Source organism: Rhinoraja longicauda, chromosome 31 (assembly GCF_053455715.1).
Source record: "Rhinoraja longicauda isolate Sanriku21f chromosome 31, sRhiLon1.1, whole genome shotgun sequence".
Taxonomy (NCBI): domain Eukaryota; kingdom Metazoa; phylum Chordata; class Chondrichthyes; order Rajiformes; family Arhynchobatidae; genus Rhinoraja; species Rhinoraja longicauda.
Genome location: NC_135983.1, coordinates 5916596 through 5940171, shown reverse-complemented (window position 1 = coordinate 5940171; position 23576 = coordinate 5916596). Strand labels below are relative to the sequence as shown.

The 23576-nt window shown below is 39.3% G+C and overlaps 1 protein-coding gene across 6 annotated transcripts in view; it reads left to right on the top strand.

Moving 5' to 3' along the window:
* Nucleotides 1-23576, top strand: part of pbx3b (pre-B-cell leukemia homeobox 3b) — a 166156-nt gene that overhangs the window by 129701 nt on the left and 12879 nt on the right. For all 6 annotated transcript variants that reach the window (XR_013549212.1, XM_078426453.1, XM_078426452.1 and 3 more), the window contains 2 exons: nucleotides 2836-3026; nucleotides 14253-14388. Coding sequence is in view for 5 of the 6 variants with exons in the window: in XM_078426453.1 (XP_078282579.1) it covers nucleotides 2836-3026; nucleotides 14253-14388 (327 nt within the window). In the remaining variant the exon portion in view is untranslated. The remainder of the gene's footprint in view (nucleotides 1-2835; nucleotides 3027-14252; nucleotides 14389-23576) is intronic.

The following is a 23576-nucleotide window of genomic DNA, read 5'->3' as shown; positions in this document are numbered from 1 at the left end:
GTCACAGTAAGCAGGGGTAATAATACTTCACACTTCCTTTGCCAATAATACCAGAAAGGCAGGTTATGCATTGTTTTAAGGAAAAAGCTGGGTCCAAGATGGACCGGCTGGTGACTGTAGATTGAAACTATTGCAGAATAGTCAAAGTAATTGGATAGTTAAGCCAGATAAATCAGCAGTATTTGGAAGCCTGTTTTGAGCCTCTAGCTTCCCCTAAACGTTACATGAGGTGGTTCTGGCTGGACAACACTAAAATGCTTCCTTTAGGTAAATGGCTTGTTTTCTTGCAGGGTAACTTCAACAAGTTAAATCAAAAGCAAAATGTTGCAGACACTAAAACTGAATAACAAAACTGAAGAGAGTTAAGTGGTAAAAATGAGATGACCTGACGAAAGAGGATAGTAAAACGTGAGTGAAAATGATAATTCTGGAGGAGATGTTATTGGGAGTAGCTTTGCATACATTTCAGGCCACGTTACCAAACTCTAGCTGTTGATAACCTTCCGATGAAGGGAAAACTAAAAGTCATACTCTGGACAAATAACATATGTATCCATGTGGATTTCTCAGTTGATTAGCTGGAAGAATGGTGAAGGGTTTTTGTCCATGCCGGGCCTAGCAATCTAAGAAAGGTTTGGAATTAGATGTGAAATTGGACGTAGTTGGCCTACAGTTGCTCATTTTGAGTCCTTGTTGAAGTTCAGCAACTCTCCTTGCTCTGTTCTAAGTGCAAGAATACTTGGGAATAACCCTATTTAAAAAAATATATTGTTCGTTCTCTCATGCGGGTGAAACTGTTGCATGTTGTTAAGAGGGATTTTACAGACATGCTATTAGAGAGGGCTGATAAATGTAGTTACTGTAAATCAGGTGTTGGAATGGAGCTTGTACCATTAGATAGCAGGGGTTCACAGAGCCAGATTTCCCCCTAACCTTTACTGCAGGGTGTGATTAAATACTTTCAGCCTGTGCATCTGGAAATTATTACTGTTTGAGTGAATTCTCTAACTTTTATTAGAATCGTGACCACTGAATTTGAAATTTAGTACCCCAACAAACACTGGTGTCCTTGGGCTACTATAACCTCTGACTACAGCACATGTTGTATATGTTCCTGTCATGTATTTTTGTGATAATGTACAAAATTGGTTCTATCCTTTCCAGGTCTGCAGAGACAAAGCCTTCAGGGTGTTATCCCATGCTCAGTATTACTGTGATATCAGATGAATTTGAAAAAAATGTAGTGGTTACATCAGTGATTTTTCTTTTTTACATCTTTTTACTTGAATTTTCAGATGCCATTGTATACAAATTAACAACACAAAGCTTCTGCTAAAATTAACCATGATATAGGAGTAAAAGATACTGCAGCTTAGAAGGCTTTACTTTTGATCAATGTTCTGAATGGCTATTGTGAATTATTTTTGGTTCTGATTCAGGAAATCATTGCCTAAAATTTGAAGCAGCAAAAAGGTGGACTTGTCTAATTTGTATTAAGCAATTCAACAAAGGAAATTTAGCAAGAAAAATTAACCAGTTATGAACTGAGCAACCCTGTTTAAGCAAAGGGAGTCAAACGGCCTGGAGCACAAAATTAAGAAAACTTAAATATGATCTTGAGGCTTGGAAAACAGGAATTTTAATGCTGTCGCAAAATAATCCTACCCTTTTCCCCTGGCAGGGATTAGATCTCAACAGCTGAAATTTAACCTTGGTCAATAATAATAATAGAGTATATTCATAGTACCAGCATCACGTGTGTTGTTTTGCAGGCATGTGAAGTTTCCGCGGATTTCCACATTTTAAAAATCCATTTTCCGCGCTTTTTGCATGATATCTGCGTTTTTCACTTTGCCAAATAAACGGAGAAATCGGATTGAAAAAAAAAAAGATGTATAGACACTAGGGTTCCGCTAGAGGTCGCTATGGGTTCCGCGAGAAATCCCCCACGCGCCCCGGAAGTCTCCCTGAAAATATGGCACCTAGGCTGGGCAAGGCAGCCAATCTCGACCTCATCGGGACTTCCATGGCCAATTTGTCAATTCGGCCACTAGAGGTCGCTAGGGGTTCCGCGGGAAATCCACCGGCGCCCTGGAAGTCTCCCCGAAAATGTGGCACCCAGGCTGGGCAAGGCAGCCAATCCCGACCTCATCAGCTCTTCCATGACCGATCGGTGGGTTGAATTTGCAACCTGCGGCCGGGGCTCTGGAACTCCAGCCTAGCTGGAGCCAGCATATCTATCCTCATAGCCAACTTCCTTGGCCTGCTGGATAAACCAGCAAAGCTCTGGAACCAAGAGTGCCGGAAAATCAGTGATGGAACTGTAATGAATAAATATTAAATTTAAGTGCAAGATTATATAACTAAATTAATTAAGACAGGGTTAAAATATAAAACACAGCAGAAAAAACAATTACCACCATTTTGGGCTGATTATCAATTAATGTACAAATTTACTTCAAAATGTTATTAGTATCCAGTGACATATTCACATTATTTTGTAACGTCTGTTTTTACTTTGAAATACACTAAAAGAGGCTTGAAACTGGTAATTCTGTGTGTAAATTTTTCCATTTTTTGACCCCCGTTGTACGCTTGGCTCTTTTCCTTTTTTTTTTTTTACCTTACTCACATGCCTGGCTTTGGGAATTTATTTCCATGGATTTCTGTGACAGGATGCAATGCACATTTAACGTTACTAGTAGGAATACACTTCTGGGTATCAGCCTTATTTTAAATTGTATTGTACCCAGAAAGAAACTTCTGAGGTATCATGTGGTACATTTTGCAGGAGATTGAAACCATCATTTAACTTGCATATTCTTTCTGTTGCAGGCATGTAATGAGTTTACTACACATGTGATGAACCTTCTACGAGAACAGAGCCGAACACGTCCCATTTCACCAAAGGAGATCGAAAGGATGGTCAACATCATCCATCGAAAGTTCAGTTCAATTCAAATGCAGCTAAAGCAGAGCACGTGCGAAGCAGTTATGATCTTGCGGTCACGATTTCTTGATGCCAGGTATTTCTTTTTCATAGACTATACTGTCATTGTTGGTGTAATAAAAACTATAAGTGCCACTGGTTCCTCACACACTAATCTGCAGATAAACATAGTAGATTTACTGAGGTAAGCAGTAACCAAAACTTGATGCACATCCACTAAGTTGAATTGTAGCCTAGCATTATAACACGGCACATTGTCCTTGTGTCAGTGTGAAGAGGCTTTCTGATCTGCTGAGCCCATAACTTTATTAACATTCATTGAATGGACATGTACCACTGCAGATTTATGCCAATACTTCCACGTGTGCACACTGCTGAAAAATCATGTTATTTGCAAATACACAAACCTTCAAGATTATGATCAGAGTCAATCTGTCCAGAACTGGGTCCCAAATAGTGCAGCAGATGTTGTAAATCAGAAGGCAGAAACCACCAAATGTGAAAATGGCTTAGAAGAGTTGATCAACCATGCTTTAATGCAATTTGATGAGATTTGGCTGCTAATTTCATAAAAGCATCCTTGGAGTATAATTACACTTAACAAAATATTTAAAACATGCTCCTATTTCCATAATTAATAAATAACATCAAGTGGTTTTGTTAGCAAATTGCTAATTATAAATGAGTATTCCAATTTTAAGAGGAATTTAAACCTCCTTTACCTGGATCATTTATGAAAATGTACTTATTTCCACATGGAAAGAAGTTCGTTTGTCTTCTTGAGTCAGTCTGACTATCAAAACCTGCTAATCTATACTAACCTGCACCAATACCATTTTAATCTCCCCACATTTCCTTTAACTTCAGTCTGGAATAGCCAAATAAGCAACCATCTATTTTCTTTGGGGGGGGGGGGGGGTGGTAAGAGGGCATTCTGGATGCAAAGGTAGTTAACAAGTCATTTAAGATACTTTCCTTCATTAGCTGGGACTTAAAATACAGAAGTAGGGAGTTTATGGTACAGTTATATAAAACATCATTTAGGCCTCAGCTGGAACACTACGTGTAGTTCTAGTAGCCACAGTACAGGTCGCCAGTGGATGCACTGGAGAGGATGCAGAGGAGATTTACCAGGATGGAGAATTTTTCAATGCAGAGGATGGTTGCAGTCTGGAACAATTGCCTGAAAGGGTGGTGGAAATATGTACACTTAAATCTCTATGGCATAGAAGGCTTTGGGCAAAGTGCTGGAACATGTGATTTGTATAGATGGGTACTTGAGGCTCGGTATGGACTTGGTGGGCCAAAGGGCCAGTTTCTGCATTGTTTTATTCTATAACTGAGGAACCTTTGACTGGTATTTCAGCAAATGGGATATTGATGGGGAGCTGCTGTGCAGATTCTTTTCCTGATTTTCTGCTAATGTTTTTGATCAGCACAAGTGTACATGAAGTAGTAACAATGTGCAGCAGAGTGGCATGGCTGGTAGAGTTGCTGCCAGAGACCCACCTCACCTCCATCACCTCACTTAAATGCGCACATCAGGTGCTGTCTGTATGGAGTTTGCAAGTTCTCCGTGAAACCACGCGTGTATACTCAATGATGTGTAAATTGTGATATTAATTGACCTGTGTAAATTACCAAATTGTTATCGAGTGATTGAATCTGGAGAGCATTGATAGGAATGTAGGATTAATGCAGGATTAGTGCAAATGGGTGATTGATAGCGAGCGTGGACTCAGTGAGCTAAAGGGGCTTTTGCTATGCCGCATCTCTCCATAACACTTCGGCATTTTTAAACTAAATCCACTTTTTGGAAAATGTAATGGAATTGAGTGCAGCACTATTATACAACATGTCCATTGAAGTCCCTGAATCCTGTGGCTTTCCTTCTTATCAGGTTGATAAAATTGCACTCCATACATCTATCTTCCATCATTATTATTCCTTTAATCCTGAGATTCTCAGAAAATTGTGTCTAATACTGTGCAGTAGAATTTGGTTTAAGATGCTGTTCTGAAAATTTTATTTCTCAAGTGATTTTGTATTTTTCACCCATTTTCTTGAGTGGTTCCTATTTTTCCTTTCCTCCAATTTTATAAATATCAGTGGAGTTTACTAAAGATAGAAAAGAGGACAAGCAAACAAAGCAATGGGGGTGGGGGTGGGGGTGGGGGGGAGGGATAGATCGGGGAATAGAAACAGTGAACAGAATTCGCCTGGACCATAAACATCACATGCTCTGACCGATCTACTCCGTTGCTTTGTTTGCTTATAAGAAAATAACTGCAGATGCTGGTACAAATCGATTTATTCACAAAATGCTGGAGTAACTCAGCAGGTCAGGCAGCATCTCGGGAGAGAAGGAATGGGTAACGTTTCGGGTCGAGACCCTTCTTCAGACTGATGTCAGGGGGGCGGGACATCGGCGAAACCAAGCGCAGGCTCGGCGATCGCTTCGTTGAACACCTGCGCTCGGTCGGCATTAACAAAACTGATCTCCCGGTGGCCGAGCACTTTAACTCCCCCTCCCATTCCCAGTCTGACCTTTCTGTCATGGGCCTCCTCCAGTGCCATATTGAGGCCCGCCGGAAATTGGAGGAGCAGCACCTCATATTTCGCCTGGGCAGTTTGCAGCCCGGTGGTATGAACGACGACTTCTCCAACTTCAGATAGCTCCTTTATCCCTCCCTTCCCCTCCTCCTTCCCAGATCTCCCTCTATCTTCCTGTCTCCACCTATATCCTTCCTTTGTCCCGCCCCCCTGACATCAGTCTGAAGAAGGGTCTCGACCCGAAACGTTACCCATTCCTTCTCTCCCGAGATGCTGCCTGACCTGCTTTGTTTGCTTGTCCTCTTTTCAATCTTTAGCAAAATCCAGACCAAATGACTCACCCTGAAATTGTCTTCCAAGCTACACAGACTTCAAGAAAGATGTTCTAGGCATCATTCCAGAGGTCCTGCATCCTTGATCACTCGTGTTCAGTTGGACAGTAAAGCAACCAATTGCAATGGGCAGCATTATTCTATAGTCCAATCCTACATCATTTTACTGTGTGCGGAAGTCAACAATTTAAAAAAATAGCCCAAATCAGTATCTTCTGAATTAAACAAGCTTGAGTAAGCATGACGTCTGACTCTCAAAGAGAAGTTACTTCTTCACTATGAAGCAGTAAGATGTTATTCAGCCCAATGAGTCCAATGCCAGCTTCAGCAGAGCAATCCCACCAGTCCCAATCCTGTGTCCTGTGTACCCTGCAATTTATTCTCTTTTGTATGACCATCAACACTTCTTCAGCTCTTTTTACCATTTAATTGCACCATCGGGTAATTTTTGCAGCAGCCAAATTAACCCACATCTTTCAGATGGAGAAACCCATGCAGTTAATACGGAGAATGTGCACACAGTGGTGATCAAAGGATTCTTCCAAAATATTAGAAATCTACTGGTGTAGACAACACTGGAGGTCAGGACTGGAGCTGGGAGGTAGCAGTGCTAACTGCCGTCCGTGACACAGCTTCTACGCTGCCCGTATCTCCGTTTTCATCAAATGCCCTGACACATAAAATAACAAACACAGTTCTGCTTATTATAAACATTACTGTTCCTGCACTGCAAGTAGCTCTTAACACTGTTAACCGCTCCAACTACTACTTCCAACACCATGTTGAGAGGGCTTGCCTCTTGCTTCTCTTACCTCTAGAGTTTACAAATAATTCCTTGTGATGGGTGATGGCTTCTTTTGGCTCTATTCTCACATCCCCTCCCCACCCCCGACCCCCAACCCTTCTGCCACAATCATTTAGCCTTAACCTTTGGTGACACAAGGGATGAAAATGCTGGAATCTTGAGCAAAATACAAAGTTCTGGAGTAATACAGTAGGTCAGTCAGCATCTGTGGAGGGAATGGATAGATGACATTTTAGGTTGGGACTCTTCCGACATCAGTCAGAAATCAGTCAACCTTCATCATCAAAAGAAGGGTTCCAACCCGAACATCTCTTATCTATTCCCTTCACAGGTGTTGCCTGACCTGCTAAGTTACTCCAACTCTTTGTGTTTTCAGCCTTAACCTTTCCTATTTTTCATTTATATGTTGCCAATCGGCATCATGTGCTGGTGACACCCAGCTCTATTTCTTCCCCCTCCATCTTGACCTTTTCATTCTCCGGTGCCATCAGATTGCTCGTTTGATATCTAGCCTTCTGAACCACAATTTCCTCCAGTTAACTCTTCAAAACAAAAAACTACCACATTCACAAATTCTCTTCTCTCACTGTCGATTCCATTCCACTCCCTCAGGCTCAGCAGCCTGTTTCCAATTTTGTGTTTTGTTTGACACTGAAGTGAGAACCTATTGGAAGAGATTCTTGTGTAACTATGGAAAAATGTCATACTAGGCAAGGGCAGCACCAGCATTGTCAACATAGAGGCTTTGGAGGTCGAATGGTGTGGTGACCTGCATCAAAGACTATAGAGAGATTATGAAATATCAGGAAGGATTGTGCACTAAAATTAATAAACATGTATGTTAAAATCTCTTTAGAGCTTCCTGGGGTGGTCTCTTCAGCAAAGTACAAAATCCACATCTGTGATACCATGGTGGATTGATCCCACAACAGCCATTGATGGAGTGGTAGGGAAAACTCTGAAGGAGAAATTTGGTCACAAGCACTGAAGAGCATTGTGTCAACATAACCAATTTGTCTGCTGAATCCATTCTTTTATTACCTCTTCACAACATTTGGGTAATTTCATTCTCAGTAAACTACAGCATCATTCAGAACTCTGCTGCCTTTGAGAGTTAATGCAAACTAAATCAGTCTCCAAGTCGCCATCCTGTGCTAACTGATCTTAAATTAGTTCTATTTTTAAACTCGCAACCTTATTTTTAAATCACAGTGTAATCTTACCTCTGCATCTGAGTGCAATCTCTTCTTTACTCTCTCTTTTGAGGTTATTGCATGCTTCTACATCTGACTTCTTGATCATTTTCAAAGTAATGTAATTGCTTGATGACAGATACTTGCCATCAGTTGCCAAGACCATGAGCCCCAGAATTTCCTTCGTCAAGCCCTTCTTCTATACTTCCCTTTAATCCTCTAAAATCAGCACACGTGTCTTTGACTAGCATTTTGATCATCTGCCCTATCACCTTCTGAAGTGTGTTTATAGCTCCAATGTATATTCACTTCTATAAAGTGTCTTGGGATACATGGCTGCATTAAAGAAACCATGTAATTGGAAACTGTTGATGATCCTGGGCTGAGGTTTGGCACAGGGCATGTGAGGACAGAATTTTGGTCCCGGTTCAATAACTGGCTCATCATCATTCAGTTGTACGAGATCCATTCCAGTTTATCATTGCTCTTGCAGGAGGGAGTTTTTTCCCCTGGATAGTCCTAATTTTCTGATCCGACCGTTCTGAATTGTTCATTGGAATGAGTTTGCCTTGTTGGCGCTGTCTTACGTAGTACTATTCTTCTCAGCCTGTACATTGACAAACAATGAATTGTTCCATTAACCTGTCAGCAACCCTTTGCAGGCTGCTAGAAATTACATCCATGTGACCTTGGCACTCCCCACTGTAGTACTGTATTCTGGGGAGACTGGGAGGACATTTTTGGCTTCATCGCCTCGGAAGCAATATTCTCTTCAAAATGTAACAAATACAAAGGATTGTCATGGAATTTCAGCAACTCAATATTATACTGTATTTTTACCAATGAAAATTACTTTTAAACATGGAGAAAGTGAAGGGTGTGAAGAAACTGAGTACTATTTTTGGGAAACTCAGGATCCTGGTCCACGAAATGTCATTAATTTCACCTTTTGGATTTGTGCTTGTAAAACTACTGATTTGAGCATCCCTGGAAATTGTGTAGTGATTTAAGATGTTAATCTTGGATGAGCTTGTTTCATTGTATGTAATTTGTTCCTTCAAGCTTTGCAGATCTTAGTAAATTCTAACAATTTAGATGCTGAACATCATGAAGTGTAGTTCTAATTATCTCTCAAAAGGGTAAGAAAAAATTGATAGTTGCCACATGCTCTTGAATAAGCTGAATGTGCAATCTGGCTGTTCTGCAGTGGCCCAATGCTCAGCAAGAGAAATGAGCACATTTCAGACATCAGCTCTGTGACCTGATCACTCAAAATAATGACAGTAAAACAGTAAATTTTACAAGAAATGTATAAAAGTTGAAGTCTTTTTACATTATGCTTACCCTTAAAAGGCATACTGTGTTTATGTTACCTCGGTGGTGAACTTGATTAAAATTGATATTTTAGGGTGCATGCATTAGAATTCCAGTGTGCTGGTAAAATAGTTTTTAAAAAGTCTCCCGTGGGAGTCCTTGGCTCTCAAGGGTACCTTGTAAAGCTACCTGGAGTTAATTTAAGTGTTCACAGAGTGCAGACACTACTATCCATGCTCTCTAAACATTTAAATGTTAACTCCTAGGAGAGGAGCTCTGTGCAGGCGTGTAACCAAGCATACACCAAGCTCTCTCCTGGGTAGGGGAATTGGAGTTGCAGTCAAGCAGTGTAAATAGGAACTGATACTAAAGCCAACAATCTGAAACCAAGAGCACCAGCATAAATGCAGTATTAAGCTCTAAACTGCAATTTCTGAAACTAGCTCTACAATGTACATAATTACAGCAGTACAATATAAAGGCACTATTACCCATACTGCAGATTAACCATTTTATTAAAGGATTTAACCAAAATATATATTTTATAACAATTGTTTCATTTACGTGTTCCTTGTAATTTTATTTCTGAACTGCTTTAGTTCACTTTAGATGAGTTTCCTATGCATAGGAATTAAAGAGCATTTATTAGTTTGATTGCAAGCCCCGTTAATGTTTGCGCAGTTTAGTTTGAAAGTATATATCAAAACTATTTGCTTGATGAAAGGAGAGATAGAATAATACTAAATCACCGTCCAACTAAAATATAACATAACAACACTTTATTGTCACTCGGCACAACACCGAGCGAAATTTCAGCAGTCACACAAAATACAGCAAAAAGAAAAGAACACAGGACACCCGACCCCAACACAAACATCCATCACAGTGACTCCAAACACCCCCTCACTGTGATGGAGGCAACAAAACTTCCCCTCTCTTCCCCCCGCACCCACGGACAGGCAGCTCGACCCCTACCGAGGCAAACGACACGCACAGCCCCCGCAAGGGGATGGAAGGCCCCCCGGCCGAGCCGCCCCGGGCACCGAAACGTCCCGCGGCCACACCGGGCGATGTTAAGTCCAATGGCCGAGCCGCACCGGGCACTGAAACGTCCCGCGGCCGAACAGCGCTGACGATGTTAAGTCCAGCGGCCAAGCCGCACCGGGCACTGAAACGTCCCGCGGCCACACCGGGCGATGTTAAGTCCAGCGGCCAAGCCGCACCGGGCAATATAAACAACATGGTGAAGTAACTCAGCGGGTCAGGCAGCATCTCTGGAGAACATGGATAGGTGCGTTTCACAGAGTGCTGGAGTAACTCAGCGGGTCAGGCAGCATCTCTGGAGAACATGGATAGGCGACGTTCCGGGCCGGGACCCTTCTTAGAGCCGAAACGTCACCTATCCATGTTCTTTGGAGATGCTGCCTGACCCGCTGAGTTACTCCAGCACTTTGTGCCTTCTTTTGTAAACCAGCATGTGGAGTTCTTTGTTTCTAAAATATTCCCAATCTTCAGGGCTAATAGGGTTGTGTAGTCTTGTCAGTGAATTGTACTCAACGGAATGTATTTTGGGGGCAGTGCAAAGTGCAGGCACCACCATGTCGTGCTTTTAGCACTCCTGATCAGGGATTGAATTTGTTTCCCTGCAGACCTGGCACCTGAGGAGGGCCAAGCGTTGCACTTTACCAACGAAAGTGACTTGAGGATATATGTTCTGCTTTCCTAGCGGACAACATTTCCAATTGGGCTTTGTATTAATAGGTTTTATATTGACAAAGGGATACTATTTTTTAATATTGCAACTCTCTGAAGCTTATGAATTATAATCCTGTTGTTTCCATCTTAAAGGAGCTCTATGTGTTAAACAGTGGTGATGAACAGATAAGGAATGTGTGACATCCAGAACAGCAGAGACAATGGCATGAGATAAGGACGTATCCAAGTAATAGTAAACCTCTTTAATCACGTAAAAGCCATAGATTAACATTTATTTTTGAATCCATGAGCATCAAATGCATCAGTGCAAGCACAGGTTGTCTAAAAAAAATAATAAATGAACATCACAGTTTTCATGCCCTGAGGACAAGCCAAAGTGGGAATGTCAAATACTAGAGGTCAATGCTTGAAGCTGAGAGGTAGAAAGTTTAATGGAGACTAATGAAGCAAGGTTTTTACACAGAAATTAGTTGGTGTTTGAAATATGCTGCCAGAGAAGGTATAGAAGCAGATACAATAGTGGGTGGCATGGTGGCGCAGTGGTAGAGATGCTGTCTTACAGCGCCAGGGACCCGGGTTTGATCCTGACTGGATGCGTGTGTGTACGGAGTTTGTACTTTCTCCCCATGACCTGCGTGGGTTTTCTCTGGGGTCTCCGGTTTCCTCCCACACTCCAAAGATGTAGGTTAAATGGTTTGGTATAATTGTAAATTGTCCCTAAGATAGTGTTGGTGTGCGGGGATCGCTGGTTGGCGCAGTCTTGGTGTGCCGAATGGCCTGTTTCCGCGCTGTATTTCAAAATTAAACTAAAAAAGCAGTGTACAAGAGGCAGGGAATGGAGGGATTTTGACAATGTGAAGGAACACGTACAGTTTAAACGTGCATCACGATTGACAAGGACATCATGGGCTGAAGGGGTTGCTCCTATACTGTATTGTTTTATGTTAAGCGGTTTACTTCCAGTGAATTACTTTTGAAGTAGTTGACATTTTTTAAGCTAAATTTGCACAAATAATCACACAAAATTAGGATAATGGTTTGTTTGGTGGCTGTTTTGAGGTTATTCCTTGGGAATGTTGGACGGGAGGGAAGAAAATAGTCTTGCTGTTCAGGAAAATGCAGTGGGAACGTTTTTCATTCACTTGAACAAGCAGTCAATGCCTACATCTACAGCACTTGACAGTGCTACGCTGTCTTTGTACTGCTTTCAGATATCAGACAAGATTATGCTGAGGTCCTGAAGTGGGAATTGAACTCGCAATCTTCTCGTTCATTGGTGACAATTCTCTCAGTAAAATCCTAAAGCATATACAAACCTCTTCTCACTGGCTGCACACGATCCACATGCACAATTCTGTTTGAAAGTGAGCCCAAGAGAAGAACAGCCAGTTATTTTACAGAAGAACGCAACCCCTGAACCAAATAACTTAAAAATACATCCTTTTCCAAATGACAAAATATTATACGATCAGTCCAGTGTTTCCTGATTTGAATTCAGATGCTTCCTCTCAATATCTTTGGCTTTTGAAAGCTCAGATTGGGTTCCATGCAGGCTTTCAGTGTACGATTAAAATTGATGGATGAGCATGCCACTCGGTCAAGAATTGGATAAAATAACCCAAACCTTCTGCTATCAAGAGGATAGAATAGCATGCAGCTGCAGTTAATAAAAGCTTTCCCGTAGATATTTTGTGTATTGAATATAAATTTGACAGATCATAAAATTGGTGCAAGTGTTTTCAACCTTAGCAGAGATGCATGTAATTCACAACATGCTTGGCCACCCATATAGTCCAATCATTTTATGTGTTGATTTTCTGCACATTTTAAATGCCTATGTCCACATTTGGGTCAGAAAATATTTTGTAATTAATAGCTAATAAAATATTTTCGGTTCTATTGTTTCAATGTTTTTATTTTCAATACATTTGGGTTTCATTTTAATCAGATATTATTTGAGTGCAATTCAATAGGGAAAGAAAAGTGTGGAGTGCATTATCAAAATAAGGTGATTGGAAACAAACATTCTGTACTTTTGTTCTTGAGAATAATGTTGATTTTGCAGTGTGCCATTTAATTGATTTTAGAATGAATGGTTTTTAACGATTAAATTTTTGACTTCACCATATTTCTCTCTGACAACTTGTTGCAGTACTGTGACAGTGGGAATATTGGCAGCTTATTACTAAAATTGTGAACTAAGCACGACAATAATGTTATAGTTTAAAAAAACACAAAGTGCTGGAGTAACTCAGCGGGTCAGGCAGTATCCCCAGGAGAACATGGACAGGTGACGTTTCAGGTCAAGACCCCTCTTCAGACCATGTTATAGTTGTTATAGTCCCCGTTATGAACACCTGCCTTTTAAAAATCTTTGTCACACTCTACAGCTGAGTTACATGATCTCTGCTGGTTTGTTGTATGTGCACGTTCTCTTAATACAGCAACTTGCACCTGTAGACAGTTAGAGGCTGAAACAAACTGAATAATTTCACTGGCAGCCAGGTCATCAGCAGGTGTGGTAAATTAAAATAATTATAAGCAATTGGAAAATGCCTTTAGAGAATTTGGATTCCTTTATACAACTTAAATTGAGCAGATGTGCATTTTTTAAATGATTTATTTGAAGGGAACAGTATGTAAACAAGGAAATAAGAATGGTCACACAAAGGAGAGATGAATGCCACCCTGGGGAGATGCAGCGAGCTATGCTGGAGTGAGCATTCATTGTAACACTGCCGAGAAACCAAAAGGGCAGTGCAGTGTGGGGTTAATGCAGTGTTAAGTATCATGGAGAAGGCAGAATTGCCCTCCGTCCGATCTCTCCAGAAGCACTGCAAAATCGATTCTGAAGGGCACCAGAACAAGTCTCTCCAAAGGCACATTGCCTCTTTGGCGATGATTCCCACAGAAAAGCAGATTGTGAATATAATTTCAGTACAATATAGATTGAAAGCCACAACCTTCGTAGCCGAGAACTACGTTGCTTGCAGAATTTAAAGAGATAAATTGTAAAGCTGCCTTTGAGTATCTAATCATGTTACATTCATAAAGTGCCCCAATGCAGTTTAATGGTTCTTTTCAGATCCAATTCAATTATTGGTTGTTCCTTTATTAGTTGGTGTTATTTTTGTATCACATTTTTTTGGTCCTTGAGTGAACAATGCAGATTTTATAAACTCCTTTAATATGAATGTTGATATTATATTGTGGTTTTTGACTGAAGTGTGGGAAAATGTATTATCCTGTACATAATGTATTCCAACTTTAATTTGATTCACGATTAATCAATTACTTACTCAATAAAAGTTGTAAAGATGTCAAATTGAATTGCAATTGCTTAATGTCAAGTCGGAAGAAAATTCAAAACCTATCTTTAATGTTTTCAGACGAAAACGACGTAATTTCAGCAAACAAGCAACAGAGGTCTTGAATGAGTATTTTTACTCGCATCTCAGCAATCCATATCCCAGTGAAGAAGCCAAAGAAGAGCTGGCAAAGAAGTGCAGCATCACAGTATCACAAGTAAGTTGGGCCGCCCACAACTTCTGAATGTATTCCAAAGGAACGTGTTTGCTCAAATTTAAAAATATTGGAAGTATATTGGTGAAGCTGATTTTAAGCCTTTGCTCAGTGTGAATCTTCATGCTAAGCCAAGACATCATGAATCCACTATGTAGGCTGATGATTTCAATAAAACCAAAGGATGAGTTGTTACTGCTCCATCTCATTCATTCTCTGATTTTAATATCATAGTTAATTAGATGAAGAAATAAGCAGGTTAACAAAATAATGTAAACTTGCAAACGGTACTGAATTAACAGATTTCTTCAAATTAGTATTTATGAGCACAATAAATTTTGAGGTTGCACAGTTAGCTGGCTATTCAAGCAACTCCTGAATTAAACGTTTGCAAAGTTTAAAATAGTAATATAGTATAATTAAACAGAAATACTTGCTAATATTTTTTGTTTAGCTCCAGATTTTAATTTCATACAATAGCCTACAATATCCATACAATAATCATGCAATTGTAAGCCATACAATAATCATGCCATTTCTGCCACAAGTACTGCTTCTAACAATAGTCTCAGAGCTGCTTCTCTTCAGCAAGAAGTGTAGCTGGGCCATGTTGTAATTAGCTAATCATTTATTTTTGCTCCTTGTTTATACTGAAACATTTAAGGTTCATATTTGTTTTGTGATGCTTTGGTAAATGAATTTGGGGATCTGACTACAATGGGAATTTAATAATTAGACAAAAGGCCACAAACTGCTGGGTCAGGCAGCGTCTCTGGAGAACGTCTATGGGTGACATTTTGGGTAGGGTCTTGACCCGAAACTAGCTGAGTTACTCCAGCACTTTGTGTCCTTTTGTGGAAACCAGCATCTATAACTCCTTGCTTTTAACAATTTAATTTAGAATTTCCTGTTTGGGAGGTTTTCAAGTGGTGGTATGTCATCAGATTTGAAAGTTCCAGTGAGGATGCATACTTGATGAAAGAAAATATCCTGATCTTGCTTTTTCTTGCAAAATAATCTCTATTTGAAGATTTATCTTTAAATTATACACTGGAATTAAAATAATTTAAAGAAAACCTGATGTTATAGTTCAGGGTAATCAGAGGTATCTGGGAAACATGATCTGTGTTCTGACTTGTGAGACTGACCATTGCTCACTTGTGACTTTGTGCTCGTGAGTTACCCAGTCGGCCTCACTTATGGACATATATATCATATTTTACGACTGGTCATGACAGCTACTCTATTTATACCTATCAAGGTGCTTGCTAGGTGTCACGAGTATTGAGTTTGCTTCTAAACTCAGAGTGATAGAATATGTTGGTTGAGGTGACACAAACAGTGATCCTGGACTACTGAGTCTTGCATATCAATATTACAGCTCATAATATATTTATCACAATGTGGCTGAGGGTTAAATGGATTGTGCTTTAACTATTCATGGCTTCTGTTCTATTTTTGACATAATGATCAACTTAACCTCCAGAGGAACTTTCAGAAGCATAATTAGAAACCAGCTTGAGGTTAACTAATTAATTAATATTATTCCAATTGTTTCAACTGAGGTTTGAAAGAATCATCTGTAAAAGATGTACTGAAAAGTTAATTTCTGCTGAGTGAATAACCCATTTCTATTAAATTTTATTCATTAATCTTGTGTATTTGCTTAATGGAAATGATGTGAAATTGTGTTACATCTTTGGTTTAGTCCATAAGCTACTCTTTTGCAAGGGAGAGTTTTAAAAGCGGGTTTAATCTACAATACTACTCTGCTAATAGGAATGCCCACTGATTAAGATGTTATTTTCTTAAACTAAATGCTGTTTGCAAATGTTTTGTGTTAAAGCAGAAGTTTCCTGGAAATTAATATTGCTGAAAGGGTATCCATTAACCTACATTATATAACTTTTACAAATCTAAAGTTGGCAGTGTTAAAAATTGGAGCTGGTTTCATAAGTGTTTAGGCAAATAAAAACAAATGTAGTCAATTAACAGCTAAGAATATAACTTTGAACTTCACCCAATTCAGACCGTTTATAAAGGTGGAAAGAACAAATTTGTTCCAACAGCAACGAGTAACATTTTTCTTTGTGATTCTTTGGTGAGGAAGCAAATTTAATGAAAGAGACTGCACTCATTTATTAATCTTACTTTTCCTTTCTAAATGATCACTACCCCAATCCTCATCCATGCATTCCAATGAAATGAAATCCAAAATTCTGCCATTCTTGGTCTTCAATATTCTCTATGTTTTGTTTAATTTAGTTTAGAAATCAGCGAGGAAACACCGTTCTGCCCTTTGAGTCCACACCCCCCATCGATTACCCATATGCTAGTTCTATGTTTTCCTATGTTCGCATTCTACACACTAGGGGCAATTTACAGTAGCCAATTAACCTACAAACTTGCACGAATGTGGGAGGAAAATGGTGCACCTAGAGAAAACCCACATGGTCACACAGTATACAAACTCCACACAGACAGCACCCATTGTCAGGATCCAACCCGGGTCTCCGGCAGCAGCTGTGAGGCAGCAGCTCTACCGCTGCGCCACTACGCCGCACAATGATTGGGTATTCATAAAATTCGAAAGACTTTCAGCCCTGTGTGTGAAGAAAGTCCTTCTGACCTCAGTCCAAAAAGTCTGGCTCCTTAACCTGCAGCTGTTGTGTAGTAGTAAAGTTACTGGACTACATCCAGAAACAGGGGTTTAGTTTTTTTTAAATTTCTACTCTTTTATCTGGAATGCTTTATATTTGATATCTTCTGCAGAGAAAAATACAAAATTCTTCTTTAATGTCACAGCCATTTTGGTATTCCAGTAATTTGAATGAACCATGCTTACCCTTATTATAGGGGCTTCTATAATATATTTTCACATTCCCTGCTAGCTTACACAGACATTCAAATTTTCAATATTTTGGTCTACTTTGCTTATTTTAACATTGTCCCAATCCTCAGACTCAGCGCTCCTACTTGTAAGCCTACTTGTAAGCTCTTTTAATCTCATCCTATCCCTAATTACTTCATTTAGCAAAGGGTGAAGTACTTTTCCACTAGAGCTTTAATTTCTTGAGGGAATATAATCTTGCTAAGAATTTTCAATTATTTTTTCCTACTCAGCGCACATTTGCAGAGATTAATTTTTATGCGCCATTTTTAAAATGCAGTAAAGCTTTTTTTTTTTGTGGCAGATACATGCAGCCATAGCTTCAAATGTGCATTTAGTACAATGACGTGGGTCAAATTCCCTCTGTAAGGTGAACGATCAGTGTTTTTAATGTCTTGTTGTTTAAGATCTTTAACGATTATATTTTGATTCTCCCACATGAAGGCTTCAATTAAAGAATATTTATTTTTTGATGAACAGATAGCCTAAAATGAATATTCTAACTGTTCTCTCACAATTCTTCCATATACTAACGATTAAAGTAACACAGTGGAAGTGTGAGCAAATGTAACATCGACAAAATTGTCTGCTTCCACAGAAAATTCACATTTGCTGAGGTTTTATACTTACAAATGTAAAATGGGAACATGATTGTAATGGAGATAGTAGGAATGCTTCTCTCAAGTAAGTGATCATAGTGAGAGAGTCCCACAGTGCCTTGCCACTCTAACCTGCCAGCTGCGGTTAGTAACACATTATTTGATGGAGAGGCTTGCAAAGGTAAACTGCTTTGGTAAGGGAAAATGGATCTTTAGCTCCATCCATAACTACCATCTTTTTGGTAAAGAGTTGATTTACAGATGTTGCATTTTATCTGCATGCACATGCATGCACACTTTACGCTTCTCTGAGACCTGTATCTTGCACACACCCTTCTGTTTGATGCACTGCACACATCTACCTATGTTCACAAACTATACAATCAGACATGCAACCCTCCCACCAGTTATGGACTCCTTCTGCGTGTGTGTAGCCACCTTATGCATGTGCAGATTCACCTAAGCGCACACCTTAGAGTTCTTCAGATTTCAAAACCCAGCTGGTATAGCATTCACAGGGTTCAAATAAACCAACAAACTGTTAAGATTAATGAAAAATCGTAGTACAGACAGATCATTAGAGAACACCAATAAACATTAAAAACCAAAACACTGAACTCCCTCTGTATCACACACATTATTTATGACTCCCTCACTAATAGAGAAGCTATAAAAGACCCTGTCGATAACAAGCTGTGTGGATGGCTCCCATGTACAGCATGGTAGCTTATCTACAGTAATTACTAATAGAACCACAAAACAGTGCAGAATTTTAGCCGTGTGTGTTTCTGTGTGGTAGATAGTAGATGAAATAAAAGCAACAAAGCTAAATAATACAATTTTATGAAATGCACATTTGTATTTAAATACCTCTGAAAATTTATTGGGATAAAAGTCACTAAAAAACACAATTTTTTTTATTGTGGAGAAAGCATTAAGCCAACAAAATGTGTCCTTTTTTTGTAAGTGCAGTAAATATTTATTAAAATCTTAGCAGATGATGCAGGCATATTTCAAGAAAAATCACTCGCATCTTACACAGTGCCCTTTATTCTTGATCAAATTAGAGACTGACGGCTCAAGTTCAAGGGAGACCTACATCAAGAGTTGCTGCAAACTATCATGTCTGCTGTGTTCTGGCTGCAGATAAACTACCTCATCTGTTCCACAGACATTCAGCCAGTGAGGAAAAATGCTTTCAACAAAAGCAGATGAGTGTCTTACAGAGTGTCAGAAGCAGTGAATATTTATACTACAGTAGACAGTGGAAATAAGAAAATGCTCACTCCAGCTCCAGTATAATTTGTTAGCCTTTAATTCTATATTTTATCCAACAATTTGCATGTTCTTTTTTTTTTTAATCCCCTTCTTGAATGCTCAGGCTAATATAAAAAAAGTCTATTTTGCTTTTTAGATGTACTTTTCTTAGAATAGATTCTGTTTAAAATGCATTTTAGAATGTACTGGGGATACAGAAGCTTTTGTTAGTGATGGGAATACATTTCATCTTCGTACAGGGGGTGACTTCATGCACTGATAGTTACTGTCAGCACAAGAGGTCTTTACAGATACAAAATCCGATCCAAAACACAATAAAACTACAACGTTAAACAATGTTAATTATAAAAAAATAGCATGCACCAGACAGTGAAGCCTAAACTTGAGGCAGACATGGCAACGGAATTCATTCGAGCTCTGTTCTTATGATTCATTGCATCAGCATTTTCACGAGATTCACTATAATAGTGTGATGATAATATTGCTGCATGAATAATTCATAAGGTCTCGACTAATAATCTAGAGTGAGTGTTTAAGTCCCATCAATTGACTTTGAATTAAGTTTTCAGCGATGGTGGTCATGAACATAGAAGACAGAACAGTACAGCACAAGAACAGCCCCTTCGGCCCACAATGTCTGGACCGTCATATATCTGCCTGCACATAACCATTATCCCTCCATTCCCTGCATAAGCTTAACCAAAAGTCTCTTCAATGCCACTCATGTATCTGCTTCAACCAGCACCCAGTGTGTTTCAGGCACCCACCACCTTCTGTGAAAAAAAAAAAATTTGCCCTGCACATCTCCTTTGAAATTTGCCCCTCTCACCCTAAATATCATACAAATCCAGCTAATTTATTCATTCCCATGCTGCCCTTGCCCAGTCTGACTCCAGGCCCGTTTTCTTGTTAAACGACTCCTAACTGTCCGCTGGAATAGTCTGGAAAATTCAATTGAAGCGGTTCATGAAAATTATCTGAATACTCCAGTATGTGGCAATGAAATTGACTTTCCAGAAAAGGTGTGTCTTGAGATTGAATTAAGAGCAGTACAGCTTTGACAAACCATCATTGCAAGAGTCAGTATGGTGAATACTCCATGTTCTATCTTTCATCACCCGCCCGTAGATCAGGAGACCAAACAAGCATACAAGATTCTGGATGCAATCTCTCCGTGGCCATGACTACTCATTTAAATCAAAATGCTTTCCAAATAAAATAATAAGTCGTTTATTTTCCAATCATTGGTGCACATTTATTGTAGCAGATGAGAGTTTATATTTTAATTATAAACAAAGTTGTTTGAATGTAAATGTTTAGGATTTGAGGATTGTTGCGGTCAGACACGTAAGTGTGACCAGAAATTGCTGTCGATGCAGAAATGATCAAAAGACATCAAGCTGAAACATTTTCATTTCTGTTCATTCTTCCACTGATGCAACCAGACTTGATGGGTTTTTTCCAGCATTTTCTGTCTTAATTTAATATTTAGAGATTTTGTGATGTTTTGACACAAGTTTAATAATTTTACTTGGATTTTCTGTTACTATGGGCAATTATGAGGCCTAATAAAGAAAATGGCAATGACAAAAAACTAAAGTCAACCTGCATTTTCACTGCTAACAGCAGTACTGAATTGCATTGATTAAATTACTCTCAGTGTAAAAACATTTTGAAAAGAATTGAGCATTTCCAAGTCTCAGTAGAGCCCCATTTGCCTATATTCCTGAACCTTCTGATCATGAGAGCAATAAATCTAAAATAAATGGCCACCCTGTTTGATTTGGGGCTTTTAGTCAGTCGGGTTGCATTTGGGTTACTGATGCTTATAAATTGAACAGTTTCACGGGCAAAAGAACAAATAATTTAATGTTACAGAATTGCACTGTACATAAAAGTAGTACCAGACTGCAATATTGCAGGGCTCCAGACTAATAATCCATAACGCAAATTCAAATCCCATCAACAAAATTTGCATCTGTTTTTTGTAAAAATCTGAAAGTAATCATAAGCTGTCAGCTTGTGATGCATCCTGCTGGTTCACTAATTGTAGCAGAAAACGTTCTGCCCTTAACCTGGTCTGACTCTAAGCCAGCACTATCATTAGTTGGATCTTTGGGGTTGAAATTCATCCTTCGTTTCTTGCTGTAAACATTCAGTGTAATAATGCCTGGGCATTACAGTGCACGTCTAAAGTTTGGAGGTATATATATTAGAATTGAAATTTGGGAACTATAATAGTACAGCTGCTGCTGCTGTGTGGTTAGTGCTGGCGACTTTTGCCATTTAAAATATATTTCCAGATTATATTTTGTTGACCACCATTCATGTTTGCTGTGTGATTAATATGCACGTCCATTTTACCTCGAGGAAGTTTACGTATGAAAGATTGTAAAGATAACAATTTGGTCTTTTCAGAAAAGCTTGGCCAGAGACTAGTGTAGTTTTGTAGTTTATAGATACAACATGGACACAGGCCCTTCGGCCCATCGAGTCCGCGCCGACCAGCGATCCCTCCACACTAACACCATCCTACACACACTAGGGACAATTTACAATTTTTGGCGTGTGGGAGGAAACTGGAGCTCCCGGAGAAAACCCACGCGGTCACGGAGAATATACAAACTCCGTACAGACAGTACCCGTAGTCAGGATTGAAGTCAGGGTGTCTGGTGCTGTAACGCAACAACTCTACCATTGTGCCACCTAACTCTGAATTGTTGCTTTGCTCAATCCCCGTAATTCATATAATAGAGTCTGCACACAACAGCACCCTTCTGAATTGTTCACATTGCCTGAAAATATGCCCCCAGTAAGGCACCTGTTCCAGCAGAGAAAATGACTTTGGTTAATTAAAGGCACCGCAGTACCTTATTGTGCTTCCCAAGCGGAGAAGATTAGATAACAACTCTTTTTTTTTATAGTGTAAAGTCAGAATTCTGGTACTTTAGATCAGAATCAGAAAAATAATCGGTTTTATTCCAATATTTCTAAAATTTATTTCAGCCAATTTTTAATTTATTTGTAATTTAACAGAAATGCTTGCCACAAGTTGACTCACTGACAACAGCTTCGGGATCTCTATGTTAAAGATACAAAATTGTCATGTGGCTAACAACTTGTCAATAATGACAATGCAGGCCAATAGTTTTGTTAACGTCACAGCTATAAAATTGGAACTATGTTACTTATCTAGAGAGATGAAATAAGTTAGTGGTTCAGGCATTGTTGTTTACCGAATTATTTACTTCCAGTCATAGACAACACAGAATAAGCCGTTCGGCTGCTCTTGCCTCAACAGGTTTAGAAAAAGACGCCCAAATTAATGTTGTATACAATTCTGCCATATCTCTGCTATTATAACCCAAGTCTATTTAATAAAGTATCACAAAATGTTTTTTAACCACCTTATTGACTTGTGGAACTGTCTTTTCAGGGTGTGTAGATATATACTCCAAGGTCCCATTGCTTCTCCACACCACTCATTATCGTATAAGTTGTCTGAAAAGCAAAAACTGTAGTTAAAAAAACATTGGCAATAGAAATAGAAAATGCCATCTGTAACATCAACAGTTTTTGTCACTGCACGGCTACAGGTAGATCCAGCTGCATCTCCAGGGTTCTCTTTTATTTCTTATTTCCAGGAAGAGGTGTGTTTTACATCTTGCAGGCGCAAGTATTGTTTTTCCTGCTACGCTGCCATCATTCATTTCTCTGTATCTACATTCCTCCAGATAGATTAGCTATGATCCACCTGCATTATCACCCTATCTTCAATGGCATGGACAGCATTTGTTCCACCTGGGCAACTTTGGTTTGCCACCCTGTTCCCGACATTCCTTTTTTCTTTTAAGCTCTCCACTTTCTACAAGTTAAAACCCATTTGTTTTCTCTTTTTTCCAGTTCAGATGAAAGATCGTTGATCTGGAACTTTAACTTTCCTTCTATCTTCATAGATGCTGCGTGACCTGCTGAGTATTGCCAAGATTTTCTATTATTAATGTATATTCTGTTATCTTATAACTTCCAAAGATCATGACCCAACACTGCCCAGATTACATTTTATTTGCCATTTTATGTCCAATTGACCAGATCACCTCTATCCTTCTGGTCCAAATCTTTCCTTCTTATTGCTACTACATAAATCATGCCTACTACATTTGGGTGTAAATCATTAATATCTAATACAGAAAATAAGGGACTACAAAGCCCTGTGAAACCTCACTACCAACAGTTTTCCAGTTACAAAAATCGCCATTTGCTAGTTTCTTGCCACTGAGCTGTTTTTGGATCCAATTTGCCACTCTCCCACGGGCTTTTTTGTTTTTGATCAGCCTGCCATGCGAGAGTTTGTCAGAAAGCTTGTTAAGAACCACATAAACAACATGAAATAAGTTGTACTCATCTATTCCCTTTTTACCCCC